Below are 16,884 nucleotides of genomic sequence, written 5' to 3'. Positions count from 1 at the left end.
AATATCTTATAAATAGTGAAGGTCCAGTGTGTAAATCAGCCCTTTTTGCAACCAATAAAGTGTCCAGGCCATGCAGTGCAAATGCCAAAATATGTCCTACTCACTACGCATCATGGTCACAATTCTTTAATTTCCAAAGCGATCCATTATCCCTTCAAGTAATAATTTCATACTCGGTATCATACTTGGAGTTGTTTACCTGCAAGTTTTTTGAAATGACCAAATTGGTTTACTTTTACACTCCAGCCAGCACCAGAGACGTCTTAAAAAGAAAATTTGAAGACACACTGAGTGGAATGTATAAAACAAACAAGGCAACTTTTCCCTCTAGCTACACAGTAAAATACGTACATGAGGAAAAATAAGGTACAGGCCAGCAGCTAGACTATAAAAGTCACCACCACAGGCGTTTCAGACATACCAGCCCAACACATAACTAATGAAAATACTACATTGTTACTCGCCCTAGCACATGTAGATGCTTGTCCCTCTAGCAAATATAAAAAATTCAACTTGCCATAAATTCAAAAGGTGATATTACTTTCTTTCCCTTTTCATGACTCTCTCTTTCTCTGTAGGCGAAAGACGCTGACCTCAGATCCAACCTCACATATCGAATCAGAACTGAAGGCTCGGACCAGGAGATTGTTCGGCTATTCCACATCGACCCAGTGACAGGAGAGCTGTCAGTGCTTAAAGTTTTCGACTATGAGGCTCTGACTGGCTCTGAACCCACATATACATTCACAGTCGAGGCCATGGACACAGAGGGAACCATGCTTCCTGGACTAGCCTCTGTCACTGTTAGAATCATTGTGAGTGTGTGGGTGTGTGTTTATACTGACATCCAGGGGCCACACCAGTGTTTTAGCATAGATTTACTACATTTGCGCAAACATTATGGTACATTCATTTCTCATCAAGATGCTCTGACATCCAAAACTAGAGTTATAGTTATATCATTGAGCAACATAGCTGCCAATTTTAGTCCCTTTCACACTATCTTTGTTTACCTATTGTTTTTCTTGTGTGTCTAAATTTGACAACTGTGGAACAAGTTTTAAAATCCAGCGTGCCATCCATCTTGCCTGTGGGCAAAATCAAATTTTTCGAATTTGTTGTGGTGTCCTCACTTTCAAACTTGCTGCTGTTTTATACTACTGCTGACACCTGCTGTGGTCGTCCCAGTTATTCTACTCACTACTGCATTTATTCTACTCCCAGAAAAATGGATATTTTTCGAAATCCTAGCCACAATAAAACCAAACTTTAAAATAACTGATATGTTAACATTAGCATGAGGTTATGGGCTCAAGGGTTATGTTAACTGGATTAGTTAGCAACAGTGTTGTTACTGTAAATATCTGTTGCTTTCTCTCCCTTGTGGAGGCCAGATGTTCCCAAACCTCTGAAAAGTGAATCTGTGTTAGTGAGTAATTTTGGGGACTGCAGAAAGTGAAAATGAGAATTTAGTTAATTTTAAGAATGGAAGTGAAAGCGTAAAGCCTACAAAGTCAGTTTGCATATCATTAGTATTAAAAATGTGTACAATTTCAGGCACTTACTGAAAAACAAAAACGGCTTGGTGTACTGTATGTTTATAATCGTAATGCCATACTGTGTGTGTTTATCTCTCTTCAGGACATGAATGACTTTTCCCCGATATTCAGGCAGTCAGTGTACCGAGGCCTGGTTGCCCCTAATGCTGTCAAGGGAACCATCGTAACTACAGTGATGGCCAATGACTCTGACCCTGCGGTGGGCATTTCCAGCTGCTGCTATTCAATCAAACTGTTTTTCACAGTGTGTTCCTCAAATTGTGTATGGGAACGATGCAAGATAATGATGCGTGTGTGTGTGTGTGTGTGTGTGTGTGTGTGTGTTTTTTTAATGTGTTTGCAATTTCTCCAGTGGAGCCTTTTTTTTAACCCCAGCATAGCACTTGCATTGAGTGATACTTCAATTGGGCTTTTTACTCTAAACATCTTTGTAATGTAGGCTGGTTTATTCTGCTCGCTGTAAAATGAAGGTTAGCTCACTTTAGAGTTCCTTTGTGAGCCATTAGATCGTCTGGTGCAGTTAACTCCCATTTTAAAAGGTTGTAAAATGCTGTTGTTTAGATGCAGATCTGAAATGCAGTGGCTTTGTGAAAAACAACTAATCTTTATCGGAAACAGAAAACAACCGACTCTTAAATTTGCAATTTTACAGTATAGTAAAACCGGATAAATATTTATAAAAAAAAGACCAGAAACATATATATATATATATATATGGTCATGATACTGACACTGCAACACTGAATATTTTAGTGATGTTGCATAAAAGCCTTTAATGGAAAGATGACCTTAGAAGCCTTTCTATTTACCTTGGATATCTTTCTATTTATTGTCAATGTGGCGTTGTTGCAACAGTCTTGTAAACATGACACCCTGGTCTGGTGACAACTACATTATACATAGTAGCTTAGTCATTGTTGAACATATCAGATCCATAGCCTCTAAGCTGCAGTGGGTAAAAAGCATGAAAACGGCAGGATTTGAAGTAGAGTGAGACCTCTTCCTGCAACCCTCCCTCTGCCCTCTCTGTCGCACTGGCAATGCATGCACAGAACAGCCAATAGGAATGCTCTCTCTCTCTGAAATGACCTGTGATTGGCCAAAGTCTTCCATCACGGGCTAGATTTTGCTCAGACCACTTGAATTACAATATGCTAAAAGATTATAAAGGAATTTTTGCCCCAAAACAAATTGCATACCACATCTTTAATCAAGATAAAGCATTCAAAGTCTTCTTCATCACTGTGAGCTGGTGATTTGTAATACTGTATTGTATAAACTAATTTAATTGCTTGTATTTTCTGACACTTTGAGTCAAATTAGTCATACTAATTGATAGTCGCTCATTATTAACACTTGAGAGGTCAGTTTATTATCATTAATATGCCTAAGTGTGGACCTCATATATCCCAGGGGGTGATGTATGTCTTAACTACTTTTATATGTACTTGGACAGAGACAAACTGTTTGACATCTAGGCCCAAACTAATTGCTTTGGATATTAAAAACACTAAGAGTCATTACCACACCATACTTTTAAATTGATGCTACACTGCAAAATGTATGTAAGAGTGGCAGCATTCCAGGGAGCATGCAAGAGATACTTCATCTGAAAGCCACATTAATCTAAATCTGTCATACTAAGTGTACTTGTTCTCTTCACAGGGTACCCCAGCAGGTCTAGTGCGCTATAAAGTGAACCAGGAGGCTTATCCATACTCTGCCAGCATATTTGATGTAGAGGAACAGACGGGACATGTTGTAACCAGAGTAAACCTCAACGAGAAGCCCAACCTCAAGTTCAGTGTAAGTTTGCACATACACAGTTTGACTTACAGCTCCACAGTAATCTATAATGTACACTTTATTGAATGCCAGTGGCCAGGACACTCACAAGGGGATGAATCTCCAGTAACCGCTTGTGAGAAGATTTCCTGGGGAGTAAATAAGAATTAACTCTGCTTCACAAGATGCTTATTTTTGTGACTTTTATAATTTAGGCTTTTTTAGCCATGGCTCTAGGGATGGCAATATCAGTCTTTCCAAATGTAACAATCTAAGAAGGGAAAATCACTCTTTCATTGAACTACTGACAACTCACACGTAGACATTGCTTTATATTAAAGACGCATAGAAAAGGTTGTTGTATGCAGCATTCTGTAAAAGGTGCCTGTGGCTCAGTTGCATTTAGATGATACTAGATACCTATTGCAGCTTTGTCAATTTCTTTGCACCAGGAACACACACAAAAAATGTTATTTTATCTTACACTTGCAATATAGACGTTATAAAACATGCACATCTTCCATGGAGTGAAACAGCCGTAAAAGACTCTCCCACTAGAAAGATAGCAACTTCCATCAAATAGTACTGTATTCAATGTATTAAATGTAACAACGTTGCAGTGAGTCTGTTGTATATCACAATGTAAATACAGTATGCAGCATCACTTATTGTAATTACCAATCAATCAAATTGATCTATTCAAACTGTAAACACTGGCACCGAGGCTGTAGTCCAATAGAGACATCATTACTGGAGAAGATTTATCTGAAGCATCCCTGTTTCGCTTTAATTTTTGGATTTTTGGAGGATCGGGATGGCATCGCATGAATTGAGGCATTAAAATACATCTGATCATCACTCTGAGATTTTGCTTGCTTGTAGCATTTGTGTACATAAAGGTGTCTTTGTACAGAGCACTCTTATAAATCCCCATCCACTGTACAAAGTTTACCGCAATAGCTTATTAGTTCCAAAATTGGTTTTTCCCAGCTGCACTCCTCAATGGGGTTTTGGGCCATGCTAATTTTCATCTTTTCATTGGGCTTTAATTAACACAACAAGGATTCAGCGTCGTCTGAAGATGTCTCGCAGGGGATTAATTCTACCTTGTTTGCTCCCAGTAACTCAAACAAAAAGAATTAGTCCAACACTGTGTAGAGTTTTGGGATTATGACTGAGATAAACACTGTCTGAGGTATACATTTTACAAGGACAGATACACAGTTAGACAATCTCATTGATATGAAGCAAATGTCTACCTAATTGCCCTTGCATCACATCATAATGGCACCACAGCTTGAGGTATTTTCAAAAAACATTTTTGGAGCAGCTTGGAATGCATAAGCAAGTGTGCAAGGCTAGAAACAGGTTTGTAACTAAAAAGCCAACCATTCAAATCTTCAGTGCAGTTTAAAAAAAACCAGTAATTGTACCATTGAGCAAGGCCCTCTACAACCACATGTTCCAACAGCGTTTATAAGTTTCCTGCAGTTAAAGAGTTATCAATGGATACAGCATGGATGTAATGAAGGGCAATGCAGTATCAGTACCAATTTCCTGGCTAAGTAAGAGGGAGGAAAGAAGATATTTTAATCTATTTTAATATCTAAGTCTTGCCCTCATTAGGAATCCTTTGGGTGTGGTTAACATTGGTTACCCCCCAAATAAATGAAGAAGAAATGCTAACGAGGAAAAAAATAAGCACACCAGTGGGATACACAATCATCTTGTTCTCCATTTCTCATGCAAATAATGTGCTTTTGGAATGCGAGCAACAGAAATGTAGATATTTATTTTTGTTTATCAGCCTGTCATGCATTAGCTGCATCAATTTGACTGAATGTTGTGACTCTTGTTGTCTTTATTTCACTGTGTGTGTGTGTGTGTGTGTGTGTGTGTGTGTGTGTGAGACAGCTGGTGGTGGTGGCCTTTGATGATGGTGTGCCAGTAAAAGCGAACACAACTCTAGTAGAGATCACAGTCCTCCAGCCCTCTGTCATTCCTGTGTTCACTCAAGAAGATTACAGGTACACATACACACACACACACACACACACACACTCTCTCTCTCTCTCTCTCTCTCTCTCTCTCTCTCTCTCTCTCTCACACACTCTCACACACACACACACACACCATGCTATTTTGTTTTTGAAGGTATAATCCCTAGAATTTCAGTTCTGGTTGATGTGGCATCACCTGCTGTTTCTGGTGATAACATTAAAGGGGTAATAAAATGATTATATAGGGTATTTTACACTGTTCCTTAACCCTTAACTACCCTGTGAATATGGCTCTATTTGGAACAAGTGCTTTTCTTCCAAATATAGTATGCTCATGAATATTTAGATGAGCTGCGCGCTGATTGGTTTGAGCGAACCCCATAGCAACACATTGGAGACGAGACAGCGGGTCTCATATTTCAGACACTGCAAAGTTATACATTGTTTGTCGGGCTATTTCGTTATTAAATTCACTTCTGAGACTTTTTTAAGCGAGAAATCAACTATATAAAGCTCAAATATGGGCCGTTTTACGAAAATTGATGGCTAATTGCAAATTTAGTAAGACGTGTCGGACTTTAGGAGCTCCACACAGTCTGACGAGAAAGCGGCAACCTCCATACCCAGTGAAAGTCACCGGTTCTTGGTTACTGGACGACCGGGGCTCGGAGCTCCGCGGAGCTCCGGAGCTGCAAGCTAGGCTATGTGTCCCATTTAATCCTATGGGAAAAGATCGTTGCTACACTTTCGGCATAACTTTAGTATATTTACAGTTTGAATGTCGTCACACCCCTTACATAACATGTACCCCAAGGTCTTATAAAGCTAACTTTGGTGTCCCATTTGAATTTAATGAATTTTTGTGAACATTAGGGGTTTCATTAGCTGCGACTGTCCCTCCAATCCTATGTTTACAGATCGTGGCTAGTTAGCTTCACTTTCGGCATAATTAAAGTATATTTACAGTTTGAATTTCGTCACGCCACTTACATAACATCTACCCCAAGGTCTTATAAAGCTAACAATGGTGTCCGATTTCAATTTAATGCATTTTTGTGAACATTAGGGATTTCGTTACTTGCTACTGTCCCTTCAATCCTATGAATCGCGGCTAGCTGCAGGCCCTGGAGCATTTTGTAGTCCAGTAACCCAGAACCGGTGACTTTGCGCAGGGTATGGAGCGCCGCGGGCTTCCCTTCGTGATGGAGGTCCAGCTAGCTCACAGCGAGTCTATGAAGTAGGACACGCCAGGCGGCGAGGCAGCACCGGCCGCTGTCACGTAGCCTGCTGAGCTCCTGCTGAACTGCGACACACAGTCGGACAAAATTTGCAATTAGTCATCAATTTTCGTAAAACGGCCCATATTTTGACATTGACCTCTACACAGTTGATTTATTGCATAAAAAAGTATCAGAAGTGAATTTAGTAATTCAATAGTGGACCTCTGGAGATCTGCATGACCTAGCTAGATTCAGAAGATTAAGCTGACCTCAGGTCAGTGGTGTAGCTTATGCAAATGTTGGGGCATGACAAAGACTATTTGATGGATTTGGGATGCTGACGTCAGCTTCCAGCTTTGTTGAGATTCGCCCGTTTTCAGCGGCAGTTTTAAAATGTGAGATTTGCAGAGGATAGGGGTGTCAATGGGATTTTGAGCTTCTATGTATGTCATATTTACCCACCGGTCGTTATTCAACTATGACAAGGTAAAATCGGTTTTGCATTCTATCACCCCTTTAAGGACGACATAGTAATACAAGTACCAGAAGCCTGTTCGAAATAACACATTTATGGATCCCTGGGGGGCAGGAAATGCAGTTTGTGCAGCTACAACAGAAGAATATGAGTAACTTGTGTATCTAAAGATTTGATGTCTTCTTATACATTAAGCTATACTTGCACCGTCACACACATCTGCTCTTCAAAATGCCCAGGACCGACAGTTCTGCTCTTAACGACTTACGTCATTCCATGACCTACAGTATGTATGTACTGTATGCACAAGCACACAAATTGCATGCAGTGTTCACATGTGCTGGCTCTTCTTTCTCCAGTACATACATTTCTTGTTCCCTTTTGAATACCTTGTGCATGTGTATGCCATTTGAATCCAGTGCAGGAATGGGGGACACTGCCACTGACAATGCAAACTACTATAGAGGTAACTAATAATTAAAAATACATTTAATATCTAACAGAAAAGAAATGGCAGCCATGCCATACTGTAAGTAGTATAAAATTGGATTTATATGATGAATATTTGAATGATGCAGAATTGTTGCCCACTCTGCCGGTGAGAGAGATGCTCATTGTTAACATAATGTTTGATTGCCAAATTCACCTTTTATCATAACTTAAACATGCTTTAGAACATGATTGATCTCATTTAGATACACACCATCTACTTGCATATTTGCTATTCATGCATTTATGTAAGTGGTTACACGTAGCCAACTGCTCATGGAAGGAAGAGATCTTACAATTAAGCTTAGCTACAACTGTGTTTACTATACTGTGGTGCATTATGGCGACACAAAGCCTATTTCTGCTTTCTGTTAGAGCATCATAGATGTAAAGTGTTTTCAAATAGATACTTGACTTGTTGATGGTCTTATTTTTAATGAAACATACTAAATGCAAAGGTTTTGAAACCGTTTTTGACCAAGAAAAGCACCAATAAAACTCGGGACTGATATCACACACTTGGTCAGAGTTTATATACGCTGTCTAAATGTGGGAATGCAGCCATTTAGTTGTTGCAGTAGTTAAGTTGTGGCATCCAATGGAGAGAGGGATATTCATCTCAATTTCACACACCCAGCCAAACAAAAATGGTTGGTACCATTTGAATATAGGTATAATACAATAAGGATAGAATATATTAGTTTTTTACTTTTCTCTGATGAATTAAAGCAAAGAGCACACACACACACACACACACACACATCCCAGAATTCCATTCAAAATAAATGATGTATAGTTGCATCAACTTTGAGGGGCAGCAGCACACTTTTCACTGTCTGCTGGAAATGAATTTAAAGAAGCAGACACTCAATATAAAAAAAACATTAAAGGGCACATTGGGCGCTCACTTCCTCTGTGTTCGCCATAGGTCTGTCCATGGCTGGCCAATGCATTTCATTTCCTTTGCGTGTTGGAATTTCACAAAAATGGCCAAATATGCCCCTGGCAGTGGAAAAGCATATAGAGAGTTTAGAATAATCAAGAATACATTAAATACCTGATGCTTTTTTATAAAATACAAAGCCAAAAAAAGTGTTTTCCTTCATTCTCTAGCTGTGTATATATCGGCAGAAACTCTAAAACAACAATAAATGCGAAGGATTGATATATGTGTATGTGTATATGTATATGTATGTGTGTATATATATATATATATGTATATATATGTATGTATATATATATATATATGTATGTATGTGTATATATATATATATATATATATATATATATATATATATTTTTTTTTTTTTTTTTTTTTTTTTGTAAAGACAGCACACGCACACATACTGCACACTTTTATTCAGTCTGTTTTATGAAATGCCAATAAACCCAGTGGTCACACAGTGGTCACACACACTACAAACTCAACCAACATTAAAGGGGTGATTGAATACAAAACCGGTTTTACCTTGTCATAGTTTAATAATAATAATACCTATTCACTCTGCAAATCTCACAATTTGAAACTGCCTCTGAAAACGGGCAAATCTCAACAGGCCACCTAGTTGAGGTCAACTCGGCGGCTCCTCCTCATATGGCTCTAGTCTCTATCTTTGTCACGCCCAAACATTTACATAGGCTACACCACTGATCTGAGGTCAGCTTAGTCTTCTGAATAGGTCATGTAGATCTCAGAAATTGTATACATTGTTAATCTGCTATTTTACCACTAAATTCACTTCTGAGACTTTTTTATGCGAGAAATCAACTGTGTAGAGGTGAAATATAGGCCGTTTTACAAAAATGTATGTCTAATTGCAAATTTTGTCCGACTGTGTGTTGGAGTTCAGCGGCCGGTGCTGCCTGTGTTGCTGCCTCGCCGCCGGCCTGCCTTCCTTCACAGAGCCCGGCCTGCTGTGAGGTAGATGGAGACGAAATTCAAATTGTAAATATACTTGAATTACGCCCAAAATGAAGCTAATGAGCCGCGATCTGTACACATAGGATTGGAGGGACAGTCGCAGCTAACGAAACCCCTAATGTTCACAAAAATTCATTAAATTGAAATTGGACACCATTGTTAGCTTTAGAAGACCTTGGGGTAGATGTTATATAAGTGGCGTGACGAAATTCAAACTGTAAATATAGCTACTCTAGTTATGCCGGCAGCTGGCAGCCAGTTAGCTCCGTGGAGCTCCGAGTATTCCAGTAGTCCAGTACCCAGGGAAACAGTGACTTTCAATGAGTATGGAGGTTTCCGCTTTCTCGTCAGACTGTGTGGAGCTCTTAGCTAAAGTCTGACACGTCTTACCAAATTTGCAATTAGCCATCAATTTTCGTAAAACGGCCCATATTTGAGCTTTATATAGTTGATTTCTCGCTTAAAAAAGTCTCAGAATTGAATTTAATAACGAAAATAGTAGACAAACAATGTATAACTTTGCAGTGTCTGAAATATGAGACCTGCTGTCTCGTCTCCCATGTGTTTCTATGTGGTTTGCTCAAACCAATCAGCGCGCAGCTCATCTAAATATTCATGAGCATACCATATTTGGAAGAAAAGCTCTTGTTCCAAATAGAGCCATATTCACTAATACCCTATATAATCACTTAATCACCCCTTTAATAAATTATACTCATGTGCAGACACATACACACTCTCAAGTGAAATCATCATTATAACTCTTTTATGAGGTCATGGAGTCACCTCAGGTTTTCTCCTCTGTGATTGGTTGGGTAGACAAAGGGGGTGCGTGAGGTCAGATGTGAAATTGGCCTCGACAGTACAGCTATGATCTCTCTGTTTCTCTATCTTGATCTGTCAGTCTTTCTATTTTATCTTTCATTAAAAATATTAACATTTTTCCTTTTTACTCTTCTGCTTGTTCCTCTATGTCCTGTTACTACCAATCTCTGGCTTGATATGGCTTACCACATTACAGTAGCTTCTAATTTTCTGTTTTACACCTATTTTTCCGCGCCATCCTGTTTATCAGCCACTCTATACGTCTACTTGTCCCCAATAATGATGCTGGAGGGAATGAATGCTCCTTCCATTTGCTTGCTTGTTATGTTGTCCGTCAGGCACATTATCAAAGAAAATTGGAGATGGATGGATTGGAGAATGGATGCTTTTAAATGTCATATTTCATATTTTTTTTAGAGGGATAGCTTTAGCTTGGTGTGATTCTTTTATTCTCTCTTGTAGATTTAGTTTTTAGTTTTTTTGTGTTTAAGTTCTTCCTCTTCCTCTCCTCTTTTGTACCTTCATAACATGTCAAAACATTTTTACTGCAATGCATCTTACTTTCATATAGCTGATGTGCCATCTGTCATGTGTCATGCAAGAATCCCCCAGCGTTGACACTGATTTCATAGAAGAAATATATGTTTACATGTGTGCGTGTATGTTTGTTTATATTTCAGTTGCTATCACACCTGAGCACCATAAGCTCGAAGCTAATGAGCTTGTTTGGGAGTAATTGCGACTTCAGTGTCAATACAGACATATTTTCCCACTATTACAGACACAGTTTCAAGATGTCAAGGTTTGTCTTTCACACGGAGCACAGTAAAACTCCTTTCTATTTTTAGGAAAAGAGTTACAGGCAAGAGAGAGAGATGTCAGACAGCCATATAATACTGCATTTATGAATATGTAACATAGCCTCTAGCTAAAAGAGTGTTTGCCTGTCTGTCTATGTGAGTGGGCACTTTTTAGAATCTGTGTGTATTCGTTTGTATTTGTGAATCAACACATTTGTGCACAGTGGATGTCCCTTTCTGTGGGTATTTGTCTTTTGTATGTGTCTTTAATGTCTCTCTGTGTGCATGTGTACCTTATATTTAACATGTGTGTGCCTGTCTTTTAGTGTGTGTGCGTGCTTGTTTAACTATATTCGTGGGGTCCAAAAACCAGGAGTCCAGTATACTTGTGGGGTCCCGGCAGCTTTGTGGGGCCAAAATGCTGGACCCCACAAGTTTAAAGGGCTGTTTGAGGGTAAAGACTTGGTTGTAGGATTAGGGATAGAATTAGGTTATGGTTAGGGTGAGGGTAATAGACGGGTCCCCACAAAGATAGTGCCACAAACCTGTGTGTGTGAGAGATAATGTTTTTTGTGTTCACACAGAGTACAGTGTACCAGCTTTGAATTAATTATCACAGCTTTATTGAATAAAAGCTAAGCATTGTACCAGTGTGGTTTTAGGAGCTTACTCATGCTGCTTAATGGCTTTGTATATTTTCAACAGACGGGCCTCTAGCCATTGGCAAAGCTGAATTAGTAATATTAATGGAAGGGAGTGACGGAAACAAGGGATCTGTTAAAAGCCACTTTTCTTTCTTTTTTAGTAAAGTGTACATCTACTGTTCATCACTACATTGAATTATACAAATTCACAATTTATTTTTAAATCCCAAATTAGTTATCTGCACATGCTTAAACTTTGAAAAGCATTTATGTGCCGTTATTCATAAAGGGCATGTTAGCCCTCTGGCGCATAGCGGCCACTACAGTGGACAGCTGTTTAAAAGTCATATTCTCCAAAATGCAATAGTTTCTATGGTGGAATTGCGTATCCAGCCATTAGAATGCTCTCTGCTGCCCTCTTCCATTGAGGTTTAGTCAGTGGTTAGTTGTTGTAACTACAAGTGAACCTCCTCTGAATCCAAGATGGCTGACAGACAGCCACACTTGATCACTGCTGGAATATCCTGCCAATCCTTCTATACCAGGAGAACCCTAGAGGTAAAAAAAAATATACTAGGAATATCTAAGGAACAATATTCTTTTAGTTTTGAAAATTTTATTTCAAATAAGTAGTAAATTGCGAATAACCATGTGTCAAATGAAGTGGATGTCATGCATTGCTAAGTATATTTTCCAACACAAGTCATATGGTTGATTCATCTTTTATTATGACTATCTTGGTTGCAATTCAGTGCATTTTGGGTATATTTATCCTGTCCTGTGACTCCCATGACTATCCTGTGACATGGGAGTCACATGGACAGTGTCTGACTGTCCCAGGACAGTCATGGGAGTCACAGGACAGTGTCTGGGTGTCACAGGACAGTGTCTGGCTGTCCCGGGACAGTCATGGTAGTCACAGGACAGTGTACAGGATAGTGTCTGACTGTCTCGGGACAGTCATGTTGTCACAGGACAGTGTCTGACTGTCCCTGGACAGTCCTCAGGACACTACTAACAGCACAGGACAGTTTTTGCTGTCACTGCTGCTGCAATAGGGCTATAGAATGTTAAAGTGTGTGAAAGTATGGTTAAGTGCTTTTCAAAGCATAAAATTAAATAATTGTTCATGGATTTATGATAAAACTCAATTTGATTCATTCTTCCATTAAGTTTATACTGTTTATGTTGAGTGCTTAATCACATTTAGTCCAGTGTAGAGGACATGACTGTAACTTTCTGAAAAAAGTCATATTTTTGAAAAAGAAAATGAATATTTGTTTTTTTCATGCCCTAAGAAGAGTAAAACCACATTAAAAACAATGTTTGACTCAGGCTTTCATAATTCATGCATCAGAGGGTTAAAGCCACATGCTTTTGAAATTCTCTGACTTGGGCGTCCCTCAATGAAAATGTAAAGACACTGTGCCAAATAGCAAAGCTAAAGATTATTTTTTGGGCATTTTTAGGCCTTTATTGACAGGACAGCTGAAGAAATGAAAGGGGAGAGAGAGGGGGTGTTGTGCGCTTGCGACTTACAATGACTTTCAAAGATACATGACAGCTGCAAGTGTATGCACTATACAGGATTTACCCTATTATACTTTAGCCAGAGAGGACATTATTTCTTCAGCTTCTTCTTGCGTTGTCACCCTGGCGGGAGGTGTGCTAACAGGGCTTGGAGCAGGTGAATTGGTCGTGCTATTAATGTCATCGCTACACAATTTCTTAGTAAAACCAAAATTAATTAAACTGCCTTGTTTTCTTTTTGCCATGGCTATATGATGCTAACTGCAGAATGGATTTCAAGGACTTTGCGCTCCGATTAATGGCCTCCAACGTTTATATTGTTTCTACGAATCTTTGAGTTAACATGTACAACATGAGTTGAATTTGCACTGCTGCGCTGCCACGCCTTGATGCTCATGAAAGAATAGCATGTATAGTTATCTTTATTGAAGTGAATTGGGTTTAAATCGCCGTCATGCATCAATGAATGATATTTTTGCAATTTTACACATAATAAACCACGATGATTACATTACACGAAATTGAAATTACACGTCACAATTACACATTGTTAATATTTTTAGAAACCCCCTCAAAATTTCACAAATCACGTTTTCAGGGGAGCCCATTTCTTAAGGGGAGCCGAGCTCTCCCTAGGTCCCCCGTAGTTCGAACCCTGCACAGGACAAAAATACCAGTCTCCTAGGTGAACGTCCTGTGTTTGGTTGACCCATCCACCACCCCAACCTTTCTCTTTACGCTTTCACTCTTTATACTACTCCCTACCATTGTTGCGCTTCATAATACGTCATTTTACAGTGCTGCAGCCAGCAGTTGCTCTGAGCATCTAATACTGTTGCAGATGGGTGATCCAGCCATACCGCCTAACCTAATAACAATATATGCACAATAAAATCATGTCAGTGTAATCTCAGTGTATCAGAGATGGAAGGTAGCACACTGACATTGTCACAGAGAAAAACATGGACCCATGAGATGCAAACTTATACACATAGTTCAGGCCTCAATAGAGAAGGGTGGCCATTCAACCGCAACACTTGGACAAAACAACTTGGACATTCAATAAAAGTTGTCGATGGAACCCCCACTGACACAGCTTCCGCATAGGGAACATTTACCTACTCCTGATGGTCACACCAACCAAAATCTTGTGAGAGGTTGTCAAATCAAACTCATGGCATTTTTAAACATACTAACAGTAGACAAGGAGTATAGTTTGGGCTGACCAAAGCTTTTACTGTAATTTGTATTAAACATCTGAAATGCATTTGTATATTATTTAACTGTGTATTATGTGACTATGACTGTGTTAGCTCAGTCTGACTTCAGCAAACTGCATTTCAAATGAAACGGCTGAGGACAGTGCTGACTTTCAGCTTCAAGTGTGTTTTGGTTGTTAACATCGATATAGGGCGAGCAGTGCAAGACTTGTTGCCCCTATTTTTACCCTTGGGTATGTATAAAAAGGTCCGTACCATTTCCTACACTGTTCGAATTGCGACAGCTGAAAGTCAGCACTTTAACATTCTATAGTCAGTGTTTCATTTCAAATCCAATGGGCTACAGTACAGAGCCAAAACAAAACTGTCTTACTTACAGACTGTACACAGCGATAAGTCCACCACATTGCCCATTGTCAATACATAATGTAGTTTTTCAACTTGCCTTGCCATTATTGTCAATCATAGTTTTTATTTTTATTTTGATCTACCTATTTAATTATGTAAGAAGCTATATTGTATACTGAACAGAAAGTTGTATGCACTATAGGTTGTATTAACATTTTAAAATGCATTTTCTTCATGTTTGTGTGTTTGGTATGCATTAAAGTTAAATATGTTAAGATACAGACACGCATGCAGAGACACATACAGATGCACTTATGCACACACAAACGAGCACACACACACACACACACAGATGCTCACAGTGCACTGAGACTAAACACTAAATACCAATGAAGTGTAGCTTTGGCACTGTAACCTGCTGTTTGTGCATTTTCACTCTGTGGGTTTCTCATCTAGTAAAACCGTTAGCAAGCCAAGGAAAGTTTGTTAAATCATTATAGCAACTGTGGGTAGAGCTGGACGTCTCTCCCCCTCTCTCTCTGTTTCTCTCACTGTAGGACCATCCTTGCACCTGCACAATTAGTATGCAGTCAGTATCACATACACATGAATAGTTATCAGCACCCAGTGGCAATTATCAGCATGAGGTTAAATGAAGAGAAAGAAAATATTGCCTTTTTAAAGATTATTGAAATCTACAAACCCCTCCCACCACTTCCCTTGCGTGTGTGTGTGTTGTATATGATTGTATATCTGTAAATGCAGGCGTCGGTCCCCCCCGACACGCTGTCAAAATGCCTCTTAGCCTGTTACTTTGTTAATGAATCTAATTAGAGAGTGGCAAGAGAGCTAAGAGCCAAAACACTTCTAAACATCAAAGCTTTGTTTTTAATCAAGAAATTGTGTGATCAAAGATGGCAATATGTTGCTTTGTCTTGCATCATTACAAAGATAAAGATAAAACACTACACTACGGCAAGAGATTTAGATAAACCTATCAATGAGGTTCTCCGCACTGATACAGCACACGCTCTGTTCAAGAATCGCAGGCATGCGTCATTGCAGTTTTTATCACTGTCAGCCATCTGGACAATTACAAACCCAAAACTGTAATTTTTCCCTTTGAAAGACAGCAATCCCATGTGTCTGCCATGAAGATAACTGAAATAACAAGACAATTAGGTTTTATTTTCAGATAAGAAGTTGATAAAGAAGATATAGAATAAATATGTAATCTTGCATTTGGAACAGACAGAATAGTTGCTTCTGCATCTCCAAGGCAACACTTCTTTCACATAATACACGCAGCTCTGAATTATACAGAGCCAGCCTTTTTATTGCTTTGCTTCATACATCTAATGATTTACATTTATAGAAAGTTTGGAATTGACTTTAGTTAAAATATTTAGTCCTCTTTTCTCTTCTGCCCCTTTTGTTACTTCTTTTCTGTCTCTCAGTATTGAGAGCAAAATAAACGACTTGGATTCAGTCTGTGAATTTCCATTCCCGAGGATTGTAACATCGTCTGTTTTTTTTTTAGGGACCTTTAGCCAATTCGGAAGCTGTTGTTCTTGTGAGCCTGTAAAGTCCTTTGAGAGACTTTATGTGATAATGGACAATACCAAAAAACTTGCGTTTATGAAAGAAATTCAGTTAGAGCTATAGGAACGGTGATCTAAAATGACAATATTCTCAGATATGTGCAGTTTGTTTTTTCCTCTCGCACTTTAGTGTTTTGATTAAAACTGTATGTCATTTTCCAGAAAAGTCATTTCCTTTGGACTTGATTCAAAATATTTTAGTCCTTTTTTCAACTCTGCCGCTGTTGTTACTTCCTTCCTGTCTTGCTGTCTCTTTATAAAGTCAGCAGCCTGTTTCTGCTGTAAACTATCTTCTATCAAATTAAACTTCTCCTCTGCCAAGATGAATAAAGTCCCCGAGGCCCTTATACACTTTAACTATGAGATAAACGCGTCCTCTCCCAATGTACGTCAAAACAAGCACGTCCGATGTGTGGCTCTATAAATCCGGTATACTTTGTCTAAATGATTTAGTTGAAGGTTACCTT

General features: G+C 39.0%; 1 protein-coding gene across 1 annotated transcript in view; it reads left to right on the top strand.

The window, feature by feature from the left end:
* The window catches only part of pcdh15b (protocadherin-related 15b), a 150,020-nt gene that overhangs the window by 77,173 nt on the left and 55,963 nt on the right, over window positions 1-16,884 (top strand). Inside the window, exons 22-25 of the mRNA XM_078279089.1 lie at window positions 579-815; window positions 1,642-1,758; window positions 3,225-3,365; window positions 5,259-5,371. Coding sequence (XP_078135215.1) covers window positions 579-815; window positions 1,642-1,758; window positions 3,225-3,365; window positions 5,259-5,371 — 608 coding nt within the window. The remainder of the gene's footprint in view (window positions 1-578; window positions 816-1,641; window positions 1,759-3,224; window positions 3,366-5,258; window positions 5,372-16,884) is intronic.

Source organism: Sander vitreus, chromosome 21, assembly GCF_031162955.1.
Source record: "Sander vitreus isolate 19-12246 chromosome 21, sanVit1, whole genome shotgun sequence".
In the NCBI taxonomy this organism is placed as follows: Eukaryota; Metazoa; Chordata; class Actinopteri; order Perciformes; family Percidae; genus Sander; species Sander vitreus.
Note: the sequence above shows the minus strand (reverse complement) of the source record. Positions and strands in the feature narration are given on the sequence as shown.